Source organism: Mustelus asterias, chromosome 7, assembly GCF_964213995.1.
Source record: "Mustelus asterias chromosome 7, sMusAst1.hap1.1, whole genome shotgun sequence".
Taxonomy (NCBI): domain Eukaryota; kingdom Metazoa; phylum Chordata; class Chondrichthyes; order Carcharhiniformes; family Triakidae; genus Mustelus; species Mustelus asterias.
The window spans coordinates 108729705-108752447 of record NC_135807.1 but is presented as its reverse complement, the minus strand read 5'-3'; the positions used below and the strand labels follow the sequence as shown (position 1 = coordinate 108752447).

General features: G+C 43.2%; 1 protein-coding gene across 1 annotated transcript in view; it reads right to left on the bottom strand.

Annotated features, from left to right (window-relative positions):
* Positions 1 to 22743, bottom strand: part of LOC144495895 (uncharacterized) — a 207533-nt gene that overhangs the window by 177092 nt on the left and 7698 nt on the right. Inside the window, exons 2-4 of the mRNA XM_078216663.1 lie at positions 19618 to 19792; positions 11302 to 11373; positions 4818 to 4894 (exon numbers count right to left, since the gene is read on the bottom strand). Coding sequence (XP_078072789.1) covers positions 4818 to 4894; positions 11302 to 11373; positions 19618 to 19792 — 324 coding nt within the window. The remainder of the gene's footprint in view (positions 1 to 4817; positions 4895 to 11301; positions 11374 to 19617; positions 19793 to 22743) is intronic.

Below are 22743 nucleotides of genomic sequence, written 5' to 3'. Positions count from 1 at the left end.
TTGGAGAAGGTACTGCAGAACAGGATATATGCACATTTGGAAGAAAATGGACCCGTTAATGACGGTGAGACATGACCTTCCTATACAAAACCAGGCTGCCTGTAACTAACCAGTTGATTGAGCTTTTTGAAGAAGTGACAAAGATAATTAATGAGGGAAGGGATGTGGATGTTGTTTATATGGACTTTAGTAGGGTGTTTGACAAGGTACCACATGGCAGACTGGTACAAAAACTAAAATCATATGGGATTCGGGGTGGGCTGGCTAGATGGATACAGAACTGGCTTGATTATGTGTTGTTAAAACTCTTACTTGATTATAGAGGACAGAGTGTAGCAGTGGAAGGGTGATTTTCAGAATGGAAATCTGTAGCTCGTGGTGTTCCGCAAAGATCATAGATTCATTGAACCATACAGCGCAGAAAAGGCCCTGTGGTCCATCAAATCCACACTGACACATTAGAAATACCTGAACTCCCAGCTAATAGAGGTAGTGTTGGGCAAGCTAATGGGACTAAAGGCAGACAAGTCTCCTGACCCCGATGGAATGCATCCCAGGGTACTAAAAGAGATGGCGGGGGAAACAGCAAATGCACTAGTTAGTGGTAATTTACCAAAATTCGCTGGACTCTGGGGCGGTTCCGCAGATTGGAAAACAGCAAATGTGATGCCATCGTTTAAAAAAGGTAGACAAAAGCCGGGTAACTATAGGCCGGTTAGCTTAACTTCTATAGTAGGGAAAATGCTTGAATCTATCAAGGAAGAAATAGCGAAACATTTGGATATAAATTGTCCTATTGGTAAGACACAGCATGGGTTCATGAAGGGCAGGTCATGTTTGACTAATTTGGTGGAATTCTTTGAGAACATTACATGCGCGGTGGACAATGGGGAACCTGAGGATGTGGTTTATCTGGATTTTCAGAAGGCATTTGACAAGGTACCGCACCAAAGACTGCTGCATAACATAAAGGTGCACAGTGTTACAGGTAATGTATTAGCACGGATAGAGGATTGGTTAACTAACAGAAAGCAAAGAGTGGGGGTAAATGGGTGTTTTTCTGGTTGGCGACCAGTGACTCGTGGTGTGCCTCTGGGATCAGTGTTGGGATCGCAATTGTTTACGATTTACAGAGATGATTTGAAATTGGGGACCAAGTGTAGTGTGCCAAATTCGCAGATGACACTAAGATGAGTGGTAGAGCAAAGTGTAAAGAGGACGCTGAAAGTCTGCAAAGGGATATAGATAGTCTAAGTGAATGGGAAGGGTCTGGCAGATGGAGTACAATGTTGGGAAATGTGAGGTCATCCGTTTTGGTAGGAACAACAAAATGGACTATTATTTAAATGGTAAAAAATTGCAGCATGCTGCTGTGCAGAGGGACCTGGATGTCCTTGTGCAAGAATCACAAAGAGTTGGTTTGCAGGTGCAGCAGGTAATTAAGAAGGCAAATGGAATTTTGTCCTTCATTGCTAGAGGGATGGAGTTTAAAAAGTGAGGTTATGTTGCAACTGTATAAAGTGCTGGTGAGGCCACACCTGGAGTACTGTGTACAGTTTTTGGTCCCCTAACCTGAGAAAGGATATACTGGCACTGGAGGGGGTGAAGAGGAGATTCACTAGGTTGATTCGGGAGTTGAGAGGGTTGGCTTACGAGGAGAGACTGAGTAGACTGGGGCTATACTCACTGGAATTCAGAAGAATGAGAGGAGATTTTATAGAAACATATAAGATTATGAAGGGAATAGATAAGATAGAAGCAGGGAAGTTGCTTCCACTGGCAGGTGGAACTAGAACTAAGGGACATGACCTCAAAATAAGGGGGAGCAGATTTAGGACTGAGCTGAGGAAGAACTTCTTCACATAATAGGTTGTGAATCTGTGGAATTCCCTGCCCAGTGAAGCAGTTGAGGCTACCTCATTGAATGTTTTTAAGGCAAGGATAGATACATTTTTGAACAATAAAAGAATTAAGGGTTATGGTGAGTGGGCGGGTAAGTGGAGCTGAATCCACGAAAAGATCAGCCATGATCTTATTGAATGGAGGAGCAGACTCGAGGGGCCAGATGGCCTACTCCTGCTCCTAGTTCTTATGTTCTTAATCCCATCTGCCAGCACTTGGCCCACAGTCCTGAATGTTATGATGTGCCAAGTGTTCACCCAGATACTTTTAAAGGATGTGAGGCAACCTGCCTCTACCACCCTCTCCGGCAGCACATTCCAGACCGTCACCACCCTCTGGGTAAAAATGTTTTTCCTCACATTCCCCTAAACCTCTTGCCACTCACCCTGAACCTATGTCCACTTGTGACCGACCCTTCAGCTAAGGGGAACAGCTGCTCCATATCCACTCTGTCCATGTCTGTAATAATCTTGTACACATCGATTAGGTCTTCCCTCAGTCTTCTCTGCTCCAACGAAAACAACCCAAGCTTACGCAACCTCTCTTCATAACTTAAAAGTTCCATCTCAGGCAGCATCCTGGTGAATCTCCTCTGTACCCCGTCCAGTGCAATCACATCCTTCTGATAATGTGGCGACAAGAACTGCACACAGTACCTCCAGCTGTGGCCTCACCAAAGTTCTATACAACTCCAACGTGACTTCCTTGCTTTTGTAATCTATGCCTTGATTGATAAAGGCAAGTGTCCCATATGCCTATTTCACCACCCCACTAACATGCCCTTCTGCCTTCAGAGATCTGTAGACAAACATGCCATGGTCCCTTTGTTCCACAGAACTTCCTAGTGTTCTACCATTCATAGAATCTCTACAGTGCAGGAGGCGGCCATTCGGTCCATCAAGTCTGCACCAACCACAATCCCACCCAGGCCCTATCCCCATAGCCCCATGCATTTACCCTAGCTAGTCCCCCCGAAATTAAGGGGCAATTTAGCATGGCCAATCCACCTAACCCGCACATCTTTAGACTGTGGGAGGAAACCAGAGCACCCGGAGGAAACCCACACAGACACGGGGAGAACGTTGAAACTCCACACAGACAGTGACCCAAGCCGGGAATCGAAGCCGGGTCCCTGGCGCTGAGAGGCAGCAGTGCTAACCACTGTGCCACCCTCATGGAGTACTTTCTTGTCAAATTACTCCTTCCGAAGTGTATCACCTTACACTTTTCAGGGTTAAATTCCATCTGCTGGATCAGTGCTGGGACTTCTGTTGTTTGTAGTATATAGAACATAGAACATTACAGCGCAGAACAGGCCCTTCGGCCCACGATGTTGCACCGACCAGTTAAAAAAAAACTGTGACCCTCCAACCTAAACCAATTTCTTTTCGTCCATGAACCTATCTACGGATCTCTTAAACGCCCCCAAACTAGGCGCATTTACTACTGATGCTGGCAGGGCATTCCAATCCCTCACCACCCTCTGGGTAAAGAACCTACCCCTGACATCGGTTCTATAACTACCCCCCCTCAATTTAAAGCCATGCCCCCTCGTGCTGGATTTCTCCATCAGAGGAAAAAGGAAAAAATATAAATGATCTGGTGGAAAATGTGGGTGGTCTGATTAGTAGGTTTGCAGATGACACAAAGATTGGTGGAGTTGCTGACAGTGCCAGGTATTGTCAGAGGATACAACAGGATATAGATAGATTGGAGGCTTGGGCACAGAAATGGCAGATGGAATTTAATCAGACAAATGCAAGGTGATGTATTTTGGAGGATCAAATTTAGGTGTGAATTATACTGTAAATAGCAGAACCCTCAGGAACATTAACAGAGGGATCTGGGTGTGCAGGTCCACAGTTCCCTAAAAGTGGCAACACAGGTGGCCAAGGTGATTAAGAAGGTATTTGGCATGCTTGCTTTTATTCAGTACAAGAGTTGGGAAATCATGTTGCAGCTATGCAAAACCTTGGTTAGGCCGCATATGAAGTATTGTGCGCAGTTCTGGTCGCCACATTACCAGAAGGACGTGGAAGCTTCGGAGAGAGTGCAAAGAAGGTTCACCAGAATGTTGCCTGGTCTTGAGGGCATTGGCTATGAGAGGTTGAATACACTAGGATTGTTTTCATTGGAAAGACCGAGGCTGAGGGGAGACCTGATAGAGATCTACAAAATGATGTGAGGCATAGATAGGGTGTATCGTCAGAGACTTTTTCCCAGGGTGGAAATGTCAATTACAAGGGGGCACTGGTTCAAGGTGAGAGGGGAAAATTTAAGGGAGATGTGAGTGGAAAGTTTTTCACGGAGAGTGATGGGTGCCTGGAATGCACTGCCAGAGGTGGTGGTGGAAGCAGGCACATTAGCAACATTTAAGAGGCATGTGGATGGGTACATGAATTGGGAGGGAATAGGGGGATGTGGTTCAAATTAGGGAGAAGATTTTTTTTTAAAGTTTAGTTAGGACATCATGATTGGCATGGGCTCGGAGGGCTGAAAAACCTGTTCCTATGCTGTACTTTTCGTCGTTCTTGTATTGCAAGCAAAATTAGGAGACATAACTATTCTGTTGGGCATAACAGAATTTACCAAGGAGAAAGCTAAAAGAGATCTGCTCTGTTAGTTGCGGTAATACTCACTACGTTTAGCCAACACAAGTCTTCAAAAATAAGACAAATGGCTAACTGTCATATCACATCTACATTGGAGTTCGAGTTTGAGTTTGCGGAGGTGATGTTGAAGTTACGTAGCATTATGGTTTTTCACAAACACCATGATTCATTTAAAAGGTCACTCGTGTGGAAAGGAATTCTGGAATGCTCGGAGGCTGCAGCCACCAATATCCAGCTCATGAATTTTACTCATGATAAAGGGCCCTTAATCTATAAAATTTAACTGGTTTCACAATCACTTACTTGTGTTAATTGGGACACATCCTTTTGAATCAAGAGCCACACATCTGAAGACATGCCAGTGGGTGCATCAAATATCACTAGGCAGATGGAAAATATAGAAATTAGATCAAAGCTTCAATCTTAACTCATATTTTATCCAACATTACAAAATGTTCAATAAAAAGCTCTGATGAAAAATGCATACAAGAAAATACCAAAACCTCTCTTTTCTCTTATAAATGATGATATATCTGCTGTGTATTCTGAGTACTTCTATCACTTTTAAAGATTCCCAGCACTTCTTTAAAAAAATGGGAAGTTCATTAAAGAAATGACAGGACTTCTAGGGAGGACAGAAACACAATACTTTGCACTTTTGAGCACCTGGTAGGTACCCAGCATCAATACAGAAACTCCTTGTGTTGCACACTTAGTAATGATGCATTTATACCACAGCTACCACTGTTCAAGCAGATCTATTATGGCAAAACCTTGATTGGCTTGGCTGAATGAAACTTCAATTGGTTCCAGCAGTGATAGGCAACCCAGGCTGGTGAGTGGACTGCATGAGTGGCGCTCCTCCATCTCAGTGGGTTGCAAGATTTAAATCAGGCTTGTTTACGAAACATGACTCCATGAATAAGATTAAATACATTTAACACCTGCCATATATTGAATAACAAGTTATAGAAAAGGCTTAATCACTTGTGTATTAGAACATAGAACATAGAACAGTACAGCACAGAACAGGCCCTTCGGCCCACGATGTTGTGCCGACCTTCATCTGAAACCAAGATCAAGCTATCCCACTCCCTACCATCCTGGTGTGCTCCATGTGCCTATCCAATAACCGCTTAAATGTTCCTAAAGTGTCTGACTCCACTATCACTGCAGGCAGTCCATTCCACACCCCAACCACTCTCTGCGTGAAGAACCTACCTCTGATATCCTTCCTATATCTCCCACCATGAACCCTATAGTTATGCCCCCTTGTAATAGCTCCATCCACCCGAGGAAATAGTCTTTGAACGTTCACTCGATCTATCCCCTTCATCATTTTATAAACCTCTATTAAGTCTCCCCTCAATCTCCTCCGCTCCAGAGAGAACAGCCCCAGCTCCCTCAACCTTTCCTCATAAGACCGACACTCCAAACCAGGCAGCATCCTGGTAAATCTCCTCTGCACTCTTTCCAGCGCTTCCACATCCTTCTTATAGTGAGGTGACCAGAACTGCACGCAATATTCCAAATGCGGTCTCACCAAGGTCCTGTACAGTTGCAGCATAACCCCACGGCTCTTAAACTCCAACCCCCTGTTAATAAAAGCTAACACACTATATGCCTTCTTTACAGCTCTATCCACTTGAGTGGCAACCTTTAGAGATCTGTGGATATGGACCCCAAGATCTCTCTGTTCCTCCACAGTCTTCAGAACCCTACCTTTGACCCTGTAATCCACATTTAAATTAGTCCTACCAAAATGAATCACCTCACATTTATCAGGGTTAAACTCCATTTGCCATTTTTCAGCCCAGCTTTGCATCCTATCTATGTCTCTCTGCAGCCTACAATACCCCTCCACCTCATCCACTACTCCACCAATCTTGGTGTCATCAGCAAATTTACTGATCCACCCTTCAGCCCCCTCCTCTAAGTCATTAATAAAAATCACAAAGAGCAGAGGACCAAGCACCGATCCCTGCGGCACTCCGCTAGCAACCTGCCTCCAGTCCGAAAATTTTCCATCCACCACCACCCTCTGGCTGTCTGATCGAAGACAGTTACCTATCCAATCGGCCAACTTTCCCTCTATCCCACACCTCCTTACTTTCATCATAAGCCGACCATGGGGGACCTTATCAAACGCCTTACTAAAATCCATGTATATGACATCAACCGCCCTACCTTCATCAACACACCTAGTTACCTCCTCAAAAAATTCTATCAAATTTGTGAGGCACGATTTGCCCTTCACAAATCCGTGCTGACTATCCCGGATTAATCCACATCTTTCTAAATGGTCGTAAATCCCATCCCTAAGGACCTTTTCCATCAATTTACCAACCACCGAAGTCAGACTAACCGGTCTATAATTACCAGGGTCATTTCTATTCCCTTTCTTAAACAGAGGAACAACATTTGCCACTCTCCAGTCCTCTGGCACCATCCCCGTGGACAGCGAGGACCCAAAGATCAAAGCCAAAGGCTCTGCAATCTCATCCCTCGCCTCCCAAAGAATCCTAGGATACATTTCATCAGGCCCAGGGGACTTATCGACCTTCAGTTTATTCAAAACTGCCAATACATCCTCCCTCCGAACATCTATTTCCTCCAGCCTATTAGCCTGTAACACCTTCTCTTCCTGAAAAACATGGCCCCTCTCCTTGGTGAACACTGAAGAAAAGTATTCATTCATCACCTCGCCTATCTCTACTGATTCCATACACAAGTTCCCACCACTGTCCTTGACCGGCCCTAACCTCACCCTGGTCATTCTTTTATTCCTCACAGAAGAGTAAAAAGCCTTGGGGTTTTCCTTGATCCGACCCGCCAAGGACTTCTCATGTCCCCTCCTAGCTCTCCTCAGCCCCTTTTTCAGCTCGTTCCTTGCTAACTTGTAACCCTCAGTCGAGCCATCTGAACCTTGTTTCCTCATCCCTACATAAGCTTCCCTCTTCCTTTTCACAAGACATTCCACCTCTTTTGTGAACCACGGTTCCCTCACTCGGCCATTTCCTCCCTGCCTGACAGGGACATACCTATCAAGGACACCCAGTATTTGTTCCTTGAAAAAGTTCCACTTTTCATTTGTGCCTTTCCCTGACAGTTTCTGTTCCCATCTTATGCCCCCTAATTCTTGCCTAATCGCATCATAATTACCTCTCCCCCAATTGTAAGCCTTGCCCTGCCGTCCGGCCCTATCCCTCTCATTCATAGAACTATCAACTTCAAATGGTAAAAACAAAAGAAATATTTACAATTTGGACACAGGGAGCACACAGCTCTCACAGTCAGTGTTGTGTGCAATCAGCATCCACCTCATTTCACTTGCCCTTACTTTTTATGTGCATCACTTCAGTCATACCAGTAGGGAAAAACTACACAGACAGAAATCAGTGGAATGTTACAATCCTCTACGTGGACAATGGTCAACAAAATGTCTTGTGGACCGCACCCAGAACCAAGATGGGCTGTAGGTTGTCCACCACTGGGTCACATGGACATGTAGAAAAGATCCTCTTCCGGTTGGTACAATTTATATATTTAGAGCTGGGACAATCAGCTCACTCTAAGCATTGAAATGAAATACCTGGAAAGTGAAAAGTGAAAAGTGTGCGGAAAACACTTGGGACTTGTGATTTCTTATTGCAACCTGCACTGATGCCAAACTTTTCCATACAAGTTTAAATCCTAAGTAGGCAAAACTAATTTCTCCACCATTTGTCCCCAAGTTGGATAAAATGCAGTTTGAAATTGAAGCTTTGATTCAATTTTCATATCTTCCATAGGCCGAGTGTTATTTGATGGTAAGTCTTCCTCAGAGTCAGCAAGAATAGCGAGGACTAAAAGTGAGAGGGAGGGGGAGACTGGGAATTCACTCAATGAGAAAAGTGGGGGTTAAAATTGAAAAAAGGGAAAAAAAAATTAAAGATAGAGAAGACATATGAAGCTTTAGAGATATTATTCTGCAGGAGGAGTTTAAAAACTCACTTCCAGAAGTGATAAGAATTCATGTTGAGGAACTAAAAGTTGAAACAGTAAGAAGAGTTGGAGATGGCAGATGAATACACATTCGTGCATAAATTGAAATTCAGCTTCCAATAGCAATTTCATTCCGTGAGGGATAAAAATTGGGAAAGAGGGAGTTCCTTCAATGAAAAACAGAAAGTAGATCACACTGGGAACAGTTTACCACCTGTGAAAAAAGAAATCCTAGAGGGTGGAAAAGAGGTGAAAGACCTCACGTGTTTTCACTGTGATAAGGTGGGACACAAAAAGTCACAGTGTTGGTAGCTTAGGACACAAGGATCTTGGACTGTTCAAATCCAGGACACAAGGATCTTGGACTGTTCAAATCCAGGACACAAGGATCTTGGACTGTTCAAATCCAGGACACAAGGATCTTGGACTGTTCAAATCCAGGACACGAGCCCCCAATCTGTTACAAAGGGGAGGTTGATCTCCTCTCAGAATTAACATGCAACCTTTTAACAAGTATCTCCCTTCATAATCTGTTACAAAATGTGTGGGAAAGGGTAATATCTGTTTCAGCAACTTTTAATGGTCAAATCAAAATATTTGCCAGAGACACTCTCTGTAAAGCAACGAGTAACACTTTATTCTTCTAACTAACAGAAAGCAGGTTAACTAAACTATCAACAAACTGAATAAAACACTATTCTAACAGAATGCTGTTTTGATAATTACAATTCCCACTTATTAACAAAAAAAATAGAATTTTTAGTCACTCTCAAATTTCAATCAGATTTGTCATCTTCGGGGAGCTTCTGTCGTCTTGGCTGATTTTCTTCTGTTGGTACCTTTACAATTGAGATGGGGCTCTCTTTTAAGACGTAAATGTGGCTGTTACATTGGCAGAGACCAGTTACTGTCTGTGTCTCTCTCAAGCTATGAACTGTGGCAGTTGCTGGCAGGCGGTCTTGTGGCAGTTCTCTGGAGCTGGGAGCTGGTTTCATACCCCTGATGACATACCAAAAACACCCACAATAGGATTGGTTTACCGGTTCTCAGAACCAGTAACCACAGGAAGCAGTTTTTTATAGATTCATAGAGGTTCACAGCAAGGAAACAGGCCCTTCGGCCCAACTTGTCCATGCCGCCCTTTTTTAAAAAAAAAAACCCCTAAGCTAATCCCAATTGACCGCATTTGGCCCATATCCCTCTATACCCATCGTACCCATGTAACTGTCAAAATGCTTTTTAAAAGACAAAATTGTACCCGCCTCTACTACTACTCTGGCAGCTTGTTCCAGACACTCACCACCCTCTGTGGGAAAAAATTGCCCCTCTGGACACTTTTGTATCTCTCTCCTCTCACCTTAAACCTATGCCCCTCTAGTTTTAGATTCCCCTACCTTTGGGGAGTTGATGCCAAATCATTCAATGTATTCAAGAGGCGGCTAGATATAGCATTTGGAGCGAACGGGATCACAGGTTGTGGGAAGAAAGCAGGATTAGGCTACTGAGTTGGACAATCAGCCATGATTGCAATGAATGGCAGAGCAGACTCGAAGGGCTGAATGGCCTTCTCCTTTCTTCTATGTTTCCATGTAAAATATCAAATTCAAATCTTAAACTGATTGGTTAAAATTCAAAAACAACCTGTCAGCTTGGCAGCATTTAGTGCCTAGGCTAGTGATACATTATTTCAGTCTGTGTACGGCATGCACTTGCTTCTCTTCAGTACAAAAAAAACTACCTTTTTTAAAAAAAAGGACCATGTAATGCTTTCTGCTCTTAGCATTTTTGCAATTGTTTTTTATAATTTTACAAACACTAACTTCACAACAGGCAGAAGGACATGTTAGCAGGGTGGTGAAAAAGCTATATGGGATACTTGCCTTTATCAATCGAGGCATAGATTACAAAAGCAGGGAAGTCATGTTGCAGTTGTATACAACTTTGGTGAGACCACAGTTAAAGTACTGTGTGCAGTTCTCATCACGTGGAGATGCCGGCGTTGGAGTGGGGTAAACACAGTGGCGTTTGCTACCAAATAAACCTGTTGGACTTGAACCTGGTGTTGTTAGACTCCTTACTGTGCAGTTCTCATCGCCACATTATCGGAAGGATGTGATTGCACTGGAGGGGGTACAGAGGAGATTCACCAGGATGCTGCCTGGGATGGAACACTTAAGCTATGGAGAGAGGTTGGATAGGCTTGGGTTGTTTTTGTTGGAGAAGAGAAGTCCGAGGGGCAACCTGATTGAGGTGTACAAGATTATGAGGGACATGGGCAGAGTGGATAAGGACCAGCTGTTCCCCTTAGTTGAAGGGTCAATTTCGGGGGGGGACATAGGTTCAAGTTGAAGGGCAGGAAAAACCTTTTTATCCAGAGGGTGGTGACAATGTGCTGCCTGGGAGAGTGATAGAGGTGGACTGCCTCACATCCTTTAAAAAGTAACTGGATGAGCGCTTGGCACATCATAACATTCAAAACTATGGGCCAAGTGCTTGTAAATGAGATTAGATGGGAGCTCAGGCGTTTCTCGCATATTAGTGAAGACTCAATGTGCTGAAGGGCCTCTTCTGCACTGTATGATTCTAACCCTCTTTACAGCCAGATGCTGTAGGATGCTTGTCACTTTCAACAAAATATTGCTGTCGACCCAAGAAAAGAAATCATTTATTTCATTTCGCCTGTCTCAAATTTCTTCACTATTCCTTCCCGTTTCCGGTAATTTTTTTTTAAAACACCCCCATAAAATAAAAAGTAAATAATTACACCAACAAAAAATCTGAACAAATAAAAATTCTTACTTACCAACAGGATGCCCCTTCCCTTGACAGTTTAAATACAATTTCTGACCCAGTCCAATGTCAACCAGCTCACCTTCTGTCAATAAATAATATCATACTTGAAAACTTTAGAAACATAACATTTTCAACACTGAAAACATTTTGCATGAGTACCACTTGAGAGAAATGTAGCAGCAAAGTGAGAAAGTAAGAGAAAAAGAGGAACAAGGATCAGATCAGAAAAAGAAAGAAAAATACCTTATTTCAATTTTTAAATTTGACATCTCAATAAAAAAACTATTCCTAACCTGAAGAACACTACTATGTTCACTTTATGGGCAAGAGTAGTTAATAAGAAGTCATTAACAGTTACTACATTGTTAAAAGGTACATACACTGTTAACTAATGGTCTCCAGCATGATACTGGAGAGTGTCTTTCAGATGAGATGTTAAACCGCGGCCCCATCTGCCTGCTCTGGATACTCTATGGCATTATTTTGAAGAAGAGTAGCAAAGTTATCTCCAGCGTCCAGGCCAATATTTATCCCTCAATCAAGAGGTTGGATCGGCTTGGGTTGTTTTCTCTGGAGCAGAGAAGACTAAGGAGTGACCTGATTGAGTTATAGAATCATAGAATCCTACAGTGCAGAAGGGGGTCATTTGGCCCATCGAGTCTGTACTGACCACATTCCCACCCAGGCCCATGCACTTACCCGAGCTAGTCCCCCTGACATTAAGGGGCAATTTAGCATGGCCAATCCACCTAACCTGCACATCTTTGGACTGTGGGAGGAAACCGGAGCACCTGGAGGAAACTCACGCAGACACGGGGAGAATGTGCAAACTCCACACAGTGACCCAAGCTGGGAATCAAACCCAGATCCCTGGCGCTGTGAGGCAGCAGTGCTAATCACTGTGCCGCCATGCCGCCCCTAGTTGGTCAAGATTATAGAGGTATGGGCAGGGTGGATAGAGAGCAGCTGTTCCTCTTAGCTGAAGGATCAGTTACGAGGGCATACAAGCTAAAAGTGAGGGTTGGGAGGTTTGGGGATTTTGAGGAAAAGGTTTTTTACCCAGAGGGTGGTGGCGGTCTGGAATGCAATGCCTGGGAGGGTGATGGAGGGTGAAAAGTACCTGGATGGGTACTTGGCATGCCATAGCTTTCAAGGCTATGGGCCAAGTGCTGGCAAGTGGGATCAGGTGGGGAGGTCAGGACCTTTCATGCGTCGGTGCAGACTCAATGGGCCGAAAGGCCTCTTCTGCACTGCAGCATTCTGTGATTCTGTGAAAGACAAGGCGGGACTTGACTGGCCTAACAGCTCAGCCTTGGGTGCAGGTTGACACTTGGGGCAGGATAGAAAACATAAAAACAAGAAGCAGGAATAGGCCATTTGGCCCTCTGAGACTGCTCCCCCATTTATTTTGATCATCAAATTCAATATCCTGATTGTTCCTTCCCCCCATATTCCTTGGTCCCTTTCGTCCCAAAAGCTATCCTAATTTCTTCTTGAAATCAGACAAAGTTTTGGCCTCAAATACATTTTGCGGTAGTGAATTCCACACCTTCACCACCCTCTGGGTGATGAAATTTCTCTGCACCTCAATTCTTAAGTACTTATCAATTCTTATCCTCAAATTATGAACCTTAGTTCTGGACTCCCCCACCATTGGGAGTATTCTTCCTGAATTTACCTTGTCTAACCCTGTTCGAATTTTAGAAGTTTCTATGAGATCCCCTCTCTCTTCTAAACTCCAGTTTGACAGACTTGGTCTCTCTTCATGACCAGCATTCAGCCTTGGATCTTCAGGTTCTCCAAGGCGGCCTTCACAACACACGACAGCGCAGAGTCGCTGAGCAGAAACTGATAGCCAAGTTCCGCACACATGAGGACGGCCTAAACCGGGATGTTGGATTTATGTCACATTATCAGTAACCCCCACAGCTTTCCCCCTGATCTTGCAGAATCTTACTAGCTGTTCTGTCTGGAGACAATACACATCTCTTTAACCTGTGTTTAATGTTCCCTCCACCCACATTATCTGTACCTTTAAGACCTGGCTGGCTGTAGAGATTTGCATTCTAATTAGTATTCTGAAACTTGATTTCTGTGTCTCTGTGCACTGTTGGAGAACAGATTTCCACTCCATCTGACGAAGGGGCAGCGCTCCGAAAGCTTATGGTATTTGCTACCAAATAAACCTGTTGGACTTTAACCTGGTGTTGTGAGACTTCTTACTGTGCTCTCTTCATATGACAGACCTGCATTCCCAGGAATCAGCCTGTAAACCTTCGCTGTGCTACATCCTTCCTTAGATAAGGACACTAAAACTGCACACAATATTCCAGGTGTGACCTAACCAATGCCCTGAACAATTGCAACAAAACATCCCTATCCATATATTCAAATCCTCATGCTATGAAGCTCAACATACCATTTGCTTTCTTCACTGCCTGCTGCACCTGCGCATTTACTTTCAGCGACTGGTGCATGAGGACTCCACAGTCTCACTGAGTATCCACCTATCTCAATTTACACCCATTCAAGTAATAATCTGTCTTCCTATTATTGCTTCCAAAGTGGATAACTTCACATTTATCCACATTATACTGCATCTGCCACGCACATGCCCACACCTGTCCAAATCACGCTGAAGCATCGCTGCATCCTCCTCACTGCTGACCCTCCCATGCAACTTTGTATCATCTACAAATCTGGAAATAATACATTCAGTTCCCTCTTCCAAATCATTAATATATAATGTGAACAGTTGGGGTTCGAGCACAGATCGCTGCGGAACCCCACTAGTACTGACTGCCAATCCGAAAAAGACTCATTTATGCCAACTCTTTGCTTCCTATCTGCTAACCTGCTTTCTATCCATCTCAAGATATTACCTGCATTCTCATCTACTTTACATAGTAGTCTGTTGTGAGAGATCTTGCAAAAGCCTTCTGAAAGTCTGAATAAAATACATCCACTGATCCTCCTCGGTCAACTCTACTAGTTACATCCTCAAAGAATTCCAATAGATTCATCAAGTATGATTTCCCTTTTGTAAATCTATGCTGACTTTGTCTGATTATACCACTGCCCTCCAAAAGCCGAGTTATGAAACCCTCGAAAATGTACTCCAACAACTTCCCCAGTACCGACGTTAAACTCACTGGTCTATGGTTTGCGGTTTTCTCCCCATCTCCCTTTTTGAATAGCAGGCTACTCTCCAATTTGTAGGAACTATTCCAGAGTCAAAAGAATTTTGGAAAAATAACCACCAATGGATGTAGTATTTCCAGGGTCACTTCCTTAAGAACTCTGGGATGAAGATTATCAGGACTTGGAGATTTATCCACCTTCAATCTCATCAATTTTGTAGGGTGTTGGGGAGAGTTATAGAACAAAGAGATCTACGGGTACAGGTTCATAGCTCCTTGAAAGTGGAGTCACAGATGGACAGGGTGGTGAAGGCGGCTATCGACATACTTGGTTTCATTGGTCAGAACATTGAATATAGGAGTTGGGATGTCTTGTTGAACTTGTACAAGACATTGATAAGGCCACACTTGGAATACTGTGTACAGTTCTGGTCACCCTATTATAGAAAGGATATTATTAAACAAGAAAGAGTGCAGAAGAGATTTACTAGGATGCTACCAGGACTTGATGGTTTGAGTTATGAGAGGCTGGATACACTGGTATTTTTTCCCTGGAGTGTAGGAGACTTAGGGACAATCTTATAGAAGTCTATAAAATAATGGGGGGCAGATCAGCAGATAGTCAACATCCTTTCCCAAAGGTAGGGGAGTCTAAACCTAGAGGGCATAGGTTTGTCAGAGGGGAGATATAAAAAAGGGTTGAGAGGACCAATTCTTTCACTCAGAAGGTGGTGAGTGTCTGAAATGAGCTGTCAGAGGTAGTAGTAGAGGCGAGTACAATTTTGTTCCTTAAAAAGCATTTACGGTTACATGAGTAAGATGGGAATAGAGGTTTTTGAGCCAAATGCAGGCAATTGGGCGGCACAGTGGCACAATGGTTAGCACTGCTGCCTCACAGTGCCAGGGAACAGGGTTCAAATCCGGCCTTGGGTCACTGGCTGTGTGGAGTTTGCATATTCTCCCAGTGTCTGTGGGCTTCCTCCAGGTGCGCTGGTTTCCTCCCACAGTCCAAAGATGTGTGGGTTAGGTGGATTGGCCATGCTAAATTAACCCCCTAGTGTCAGGGAGATAGCGGGGTAAATAGTGGGCTTACAGGGATAAGGCCTGGTTGGGATTGTTATCAGTGCAGGCTTGAGGGGTCGAATGCCCTCTTTTTGCACTGTAGGGATTCTAGTTTAGTGGTTAAAAACTGGACGACATGGACAAGTTGGGCCGAAGGGCCTGTTTCCATGCTGTAAACCTCTATGACTCTAATTTCCCCAAAACCATTTCTCTACTAATGCTGGTTTTCTTCAACTCCTCACTAAATCACGTTTCAGCACTTCTGGTACATTATTCATGTCTTCCTTTGTGAAGACTGCAGCAAAGTACGAATGTAATTCTTCAGCCATTTCCTTATTCCCCATTATGAATTTTCCCGTTTCTGACTGCAAAATTTTCCGGCTGCACTCACGCCAAGACAGGAAAAATTCCACTCAAGTCAACATGGTCCATTCCCCACCCACTTTGATTCCCGTAGCAGGCGGGACAGGAAAACTCCGCCCTTGGTCTCCGTACACTCCATAAGAACAAAGAACAGTTCAGCACAGGAACAGGCCCTTCGGCCCTCCAAGCCTACGCCAATCAAGTTTACCTATCTAACCAACCACTTATATCCCCCTATTCCCTGTTTGTTCATATGCCTAGCACGATAAGTCTTAAATGTGGCTAACGTAACTGCCTCAACCACCTCACTTGGCATCGCATTCTAAGCCCCCACCACCCTATGTGTAAAAAACCTTCCCCGCACATCTCCACTTATCTTGAACTTGTGCCTCCTTTTAATTGTCATTTCTGCCCTGGAAAAAAGCTTCCAACTGTTCACCCTATCTATATCTCTCATAATTTTAAAAACTTCTATCAGGTCGCCCCTCAACCTCCGTCTTTCCAGGGAGAACAATCCCAATTTATTCCATCTCTCCTCATAGCTAATACCCTCCATACCAGGCAACATCTGGTAGACCTTTTCTGCCACTCTCTCCAAAGCCTCCATGTCCTTTTGGTAGTGTGGTGACTAGAATTGACACAGTATTCCAAATGTGGCCTAATCAATGTTTTATACAACTGCAACATAATTTGCCAACTTTTATACTCGATGCCCCATCTGATGAAGGCAAGCATACCATATGCTTTCTTCGCCACCTTTTCCACTTGTGCTGCCACTTTTAAGGATCTGTGGACCTGTAATCGCAGATCTCTCTGTGTGTCTATGCTCCTGATTGTTCTGCCATTTATTTTACAGCTCCCACCCGAATTGGATCTACCAAAATGCATTACCTCGCATTTGTCCGGATTAAATTCCACCTGCCATTTCTCCGCCCAATTTTCCAGTCCATCTATATCCTGCTGTATTCTCTGACAATCTTCATCAGTATCCGCAACTCCGCCAATCTTAGTATCAGCAAACTTGCTAATCTGACCAGCTACGTTTTCTTCCAAGTCATTTATATATATGTCAAACAGCAGAGATCCCAGCACTGATCCCTGCGGAACACCACTAGTTACAGACCTCCATTCAGAAAAACACTCTTCCACTGCTACCCTCTGTCTTCTATGGCCAAGCCAGTTCTGAATCCATCTAACCAGTTCATCCCGATCCCAGGGTCTTTTGCACCAGCCTGCCATGAGGGACCTTGACCATGTGGACAACATCCACAGCCCTTCCCTCGTCAATCTTTTTTGTCACCTCTTCAAAAAACTCAATTAAATTAGTGAGATATGACCTCCCACATACAAAACCATGCTGTCTGTCGCTAACAAGACCGTACAGTTCCAAATGTGTATAGATCCTATTCCGAAGAATCTTCTCCAACAGTTTCCCTATCACTGATGTCAAGCTCACTGGCCTATAATTACCCAGGTTATCCTTGCTACCCTTCTTAAATAACGGGACAACATTGGCTATCCTCCAATCCTGATACCGCACCAGTGGCCAATGAATAAACAAAGATTTCCTCAGAGGCCCATCAATTTCATCTCTTGCCTCCCTCAGTAACTTCTGCTTCCCTGCAGACAGCAGTTACTTGCTGCGCAACTTGCTCAGTGCAAGCTGCTGCTTATTAACTCTTTCCAAGCCACAACCCACAGCGTGATCAACTATGTTCGAGACAAGGCTATTTCTTAATTGACATAATGGGTGCATGATCATTCGGTGATTGGTCTCGGTGGTGCATGATCAATTTCTAATTGGTTTCTCACAGTCATGGTCAGCTATTTGATTTCAATTCCCACTGCCCCCTGACCGGCCGTCTAAGGTGTCAACTACTTGAGGGACTATCCCCCTCGTTAAAATTAGTTTTTGTCACTTCTGCCAAGATAAAATAATATTTTACAATATCTCCCTTGCCCTTTTGTTCAGGATGGGGGAAATACGCTGTCATGCCCTCATGATTAATATCTTCAGTTCATTGTCTCAGGCTTCATTTAATTGTTATTAAATCAGAAATGTATATATATTACATATAATATGAAATACAAGTACATAGAAACATAGAAAATAGAAGCAGGAGTAGGCCATTCAGCCCATGAGCCTGCTCCAACATTCATTTTGACCATGGCTGAGCATCAAATTCTATATCCTGATTCTACCTTCCCACCCACCCCCCATATCTCTTGATCCCTTTAGCCCCAAGAGCTCTCTCTAATTTCTTCTTGAAATGTTTTTTTAAAGATCTGCTTTTATTTGAGATAACACAGCATGAGATGTCTGAGAACATGGATTCATTGGTCCAGATGTCAAATTAATCTATAATATCAGTATGTTCTGTAGAACTTCATTAACTAAGAAGTCTCACAACACCATGTCTCACATCACAATGGTGTTGTGAGACTTCTTACTGTGTTTACCCCAGTCTAACGCCGGCATCTCCACATCAGAACTTCATTAAAACAGGCGCTTATCAATGTGTTTTTGCTGAGACAATGGCTTTGCTACAGTGTTTGGTATAAGTCACGAAAAACACAGAATAGTTTTGCAAGCCTACAAAGTTATAGAAATTACACAGTCGACAGAAAACACATTGAAAGTGATTAGTGTGCGATAACACAACACATTTAGCTAACAGATATTAAAATTGAAAAGAACTCAAGTTACAAAAGCTAACTACACAACTAATTCCAAACTTACAAAATCAAAATTTTCTATGAAATAAAATGACTTCTTTTCAACATCGTAAGGTAAACAGCACTAATTTAATGCACAAAGCTGAATGTTTTAAAACTTGCTTTTCTTTCATTGTTTTTGAATTTAGAGAACGGAGTTAATAATTTTAATTTCTAGGGAGGTGGATGGTTCAACACCAGTAATTGTTCAACCTTGATGTCTTGTATCACTGGCCATATGTTTTTCTCCCTTGTCAAGTTTGTGTGTGATGTTGAGCCAAAGTCATGCGATGAACTAGTGTTCCAGAATTCAGCATAAAACCATATTGGGTTGATATACCTGGAGTATTTGATTAATGTCCATAACAAATGTGAAATAATTATCAAAATTAAACTTACAGGTGTGACTTTAGCCACTGTAGTGTTTTTCCTCCTGATTCCCACTGACTTCAATTTTACTCAAGGTCCTGATACCACACTTGACCAAAAGCTGCCTTGATATCCAGAACAGTCACACTCGTATCACCTCTGGAATTGAGCTCTTTTGTTCCCTTTTGGGGGAAAGCTGAAATGAGATTAGAGTCGGGTATTGCTGATAAAATCAGCATTAGTGAGCAAGTTATTGCTGGTATAAGTGCCACCTGAAGGTGCTGTCAATAACACCTCCCATCACTTCTGCTCATGACTGAGAGTAGCCTTATGGGCGTTGGTGGGGGGGGCGGGGGCTTTCCCATTTTGAAGATTTTTTAAAATTGCAAATATATTTGTCTTATTTTTAAACATATTTGTATTTTAAATTCCTCTGTTGTAATCACACAACGTGCGCGTGCAATTATTTTCCACTATAAAATGTGACATAAATATTGATAGTAGAAAAACAGGAACAGCACACATACGATGTTTAGTTCCAGAACATAAAAGCTGGACCAATTTTTGCCTCAATTTACAACATGTGAATTGGGACAATTATTTAGACATTAGACGTCCACAGCGAATACTTTCAATTACAGATGAGCTTATAGGTGCAAGAGTGTATAAGATCTCACCTTGAGGCTGAAGTAATGTTGCTTCTCTCTGTAAAGATGCATAATTAAGGAATGGTGGAATCACAAGCATTAGAAGAAGGTACTTTAAAGCGGAGATGAGTCGAGGACAGACTCTCAACTGTGAAGATGATTCGTTGTTGCTTTCTGTAGGACAAACTTGACCCATATTGTTTTTCTGGAGAAAGAAAAAGTGACCATTACCTTCATAGTTGTTGATGCTGCATGTTTCACTGTACCTTCAAAGTAATGACATGGCTGAGGTTAATTTTCTTATGGCCACCAGACAGGCTGAAGCCATCAAGATTAAGGTGAATTTTGCCACATAAGAAATGAGTGATTATTTCAATGATCAATAATGTGTTGAAAACCAGGACAGGAGAAATATCTGAAAAAAAATGTACTTGAATTTATATGTCACCTTTTTGACCATAGAAAATAACAAAACATTTTTACATCCACCAAATTACTTTTAAAGCAGAGTCATGGTTGTGATTTAGACAAAATTGGAAGCTGGTTTGGGCACAGCAATTCCCCATAAACAGCAATGTGACTGGTCAGTTATTCAGTTTTTGAATGTGGTAAATGCTGGCCAGGACACTGGGAAAAATCCATAACCCTTTGATGACGGGTGGTGTGGTATCTTTATATGCACCAAAAATATTAAATTATGCCTCATTTTAACATCTCATCTAAAAGGTGACACTCCCAACAGTGCATTACTCCCTGACCAATGCCAGGAGTTTCAGTCTTGATTGTGCATTGGAACAGGGTTCACACACACAAACTTCTGACCTGGAGGTTAATATGCCACTACATTATACTGTAAATGTACTTACCAAAAATTAGATTGCATGGACGCATATAATAAGTCAGAATATAATAGCAAGGTTCAATCATAGCATGTTCAAATGGTGAGCCTCAACCTTATCCCCATTTTCACAGCAATTAATGCAATGAGAGATAAGCCGAGTATGGCCCAACAGAAATCAGCTGTAGGTAAGATTAAGGAGAACCCTAAGGCGTTCTATAAATATGTGAAGAATAAAAGGATGAGATGTGAAGGAATAGGACCTATAAAAGGTGAAGATGAGAGAGTCTGTACAGAACCGGAAGAAATAGCAGACGTGCTTAATAAATATTTTACCTCAGTATTCACGGTGGAAAAAGACCTGGGTGGTTGTACTACAGGATTGAGGCAGACTGAAAAGATTGAGTATGTGGACATTAAGAAAGAGGATGTGTTGGAAATTTTGAACAACGTCAAGATAGATAAGTCGCCGGGTCTGGATGGGATGTACCCCAGGTTACTGTGGGAGGCGAGGGAAGAGATTGCAGAGCCTCTGGCGATGATCTTTGCGTCGTCGATGGAGATGGAGAGGTTCCGGAGGATTGCGGATGTGGTTCCTATATTCAAGAAAGGGAATAGGGATAGCCCAGGAAATTACCGACCGGTGAGTCTAACCTCAGTGGTTGGTAAGTTGATGGAGAAGATCCTGAGGGACAGGATTTATGAACATTTAGAGAAGTTTAGTATGCTCAAAAGTAGTCAGCAAGGCTTTGTCAAAGGCAAATCGTGCCTTACGAGCCTGGTGGAGCTCTTTGAAAATGTGACTAAACACATTGACGGAGGGAAAGCGGTAGATGTGGTTTCTATGGATTTTAGCAAGGCATCCGATAAGGTCCCCCATGCAAGACTTCTCGAGAAAGTGAGAGGGCATGGGATCCAAGGGGCTGTTGCCTTGTGGATTCAGAACTGGCTTGCCTGCAGAAGGCAGAGAGTGGTTGTAGACGGGTCTTTTTCTGAATGGAGGTCGGTCACCAGTGGAGTTCCCCAGGGATCTGTTCTGGGACCCTTGCTGTTTGTCATTTTCATAATGACCTGGATGAGGAAGTGGAGGGATGGGTTGGTAAGTTTGCCGACGACACGAAGGTTGGTGGTGTTGTGGATAGGTTGGAGGGATGTCAGAAGCTGCAGCGTGACATAGATAGGATGCAGGTCTGGGTGGAGAAGTGGCAGATGGACTTCAACCCGGATAAATGTGTCGTGGTCCATTTTGTCAGGTCAAATGGGATGAAGGAGTATAATATCAAGGGTAAGACTCTTAGTAGTGTAGAGGATCAGAAGGACCTTGGAGTCCAGGTCCATAGGACTCTTAAATCGGCCTCGCAGGTAGAGGAGGTGGTTAAGAAGGCGTATGGTGTGCTGGCCTTCATCAATCAAGGGATTGAGTTTAGGAATCTGGAGATAATGATGCAGCTTTATAAGACCCTTGGAGTTCTGTGCTCAGTTCTGGTTGCCTCATTACAGGAGGGATGTGGAAATGATTGAAAGGGTGCAGAGAAGATTTACAAGGCTGTTGCCTGGATTGGTTGGCATGCCTTATGAGGATAGGTTGAAGGAGCTCGGTCTTTTCTCCTTGGAGAGACGAAGGATGAGAGGTGACCTGATAGAGGTGTACAAGATGTTGAGAGGTATAGATCGGGTGGATTCTCGAAGGCTTTTTCCCAGGGCTGAAATGGCTGCTACGAGAGGACACAGGTTTAAGGTGCTGGGGAGTAGGTACAGAAGAGATGTCAGGGGTAAGTTTTTCACTCAGAGGGTGGTGGGTGAGTGGAATCGGCTGCTGTCAGTGGTTGTGGAGGCAAATTCGATGGGGTCTTTTAAGAGACTTCTGGATGAGTACATGGGACTTAATAGGATTGAGGGTTATAGGTAAGCCTATATATAAGCCTAGGTAGGTAGGTAGGGACATGACCGGCGCAACTTGTGGGCCGAAGGGCCTGTTTGTGCTGTACTTTTTCTATGTTCCAAGTTACTGCACCTTTTCCTAAATCTGAATCATTGGTGTAAATTGTAAGTAACTGTGGTCTCGGCAATGACCGATATGGGATATTGCTTTCCATCTTCCTCCCATCTGAATAACTGCCCTTCTCTCCTGACCCTATAGACCAATCTTTGTCTTGATCTGACCTTGTGAAAGTCCAAGTTTAATCAAATACCTTTATAGGATTTTTGCTGCAGTAAGCTAAAATTCTTTGAAGTTGCTCAACGATGACTTAGCCTTTTGGTATACATGTTGATCATGTTTTATTATACTTTGTGATTCCGAATACTTTTTTTAAAAA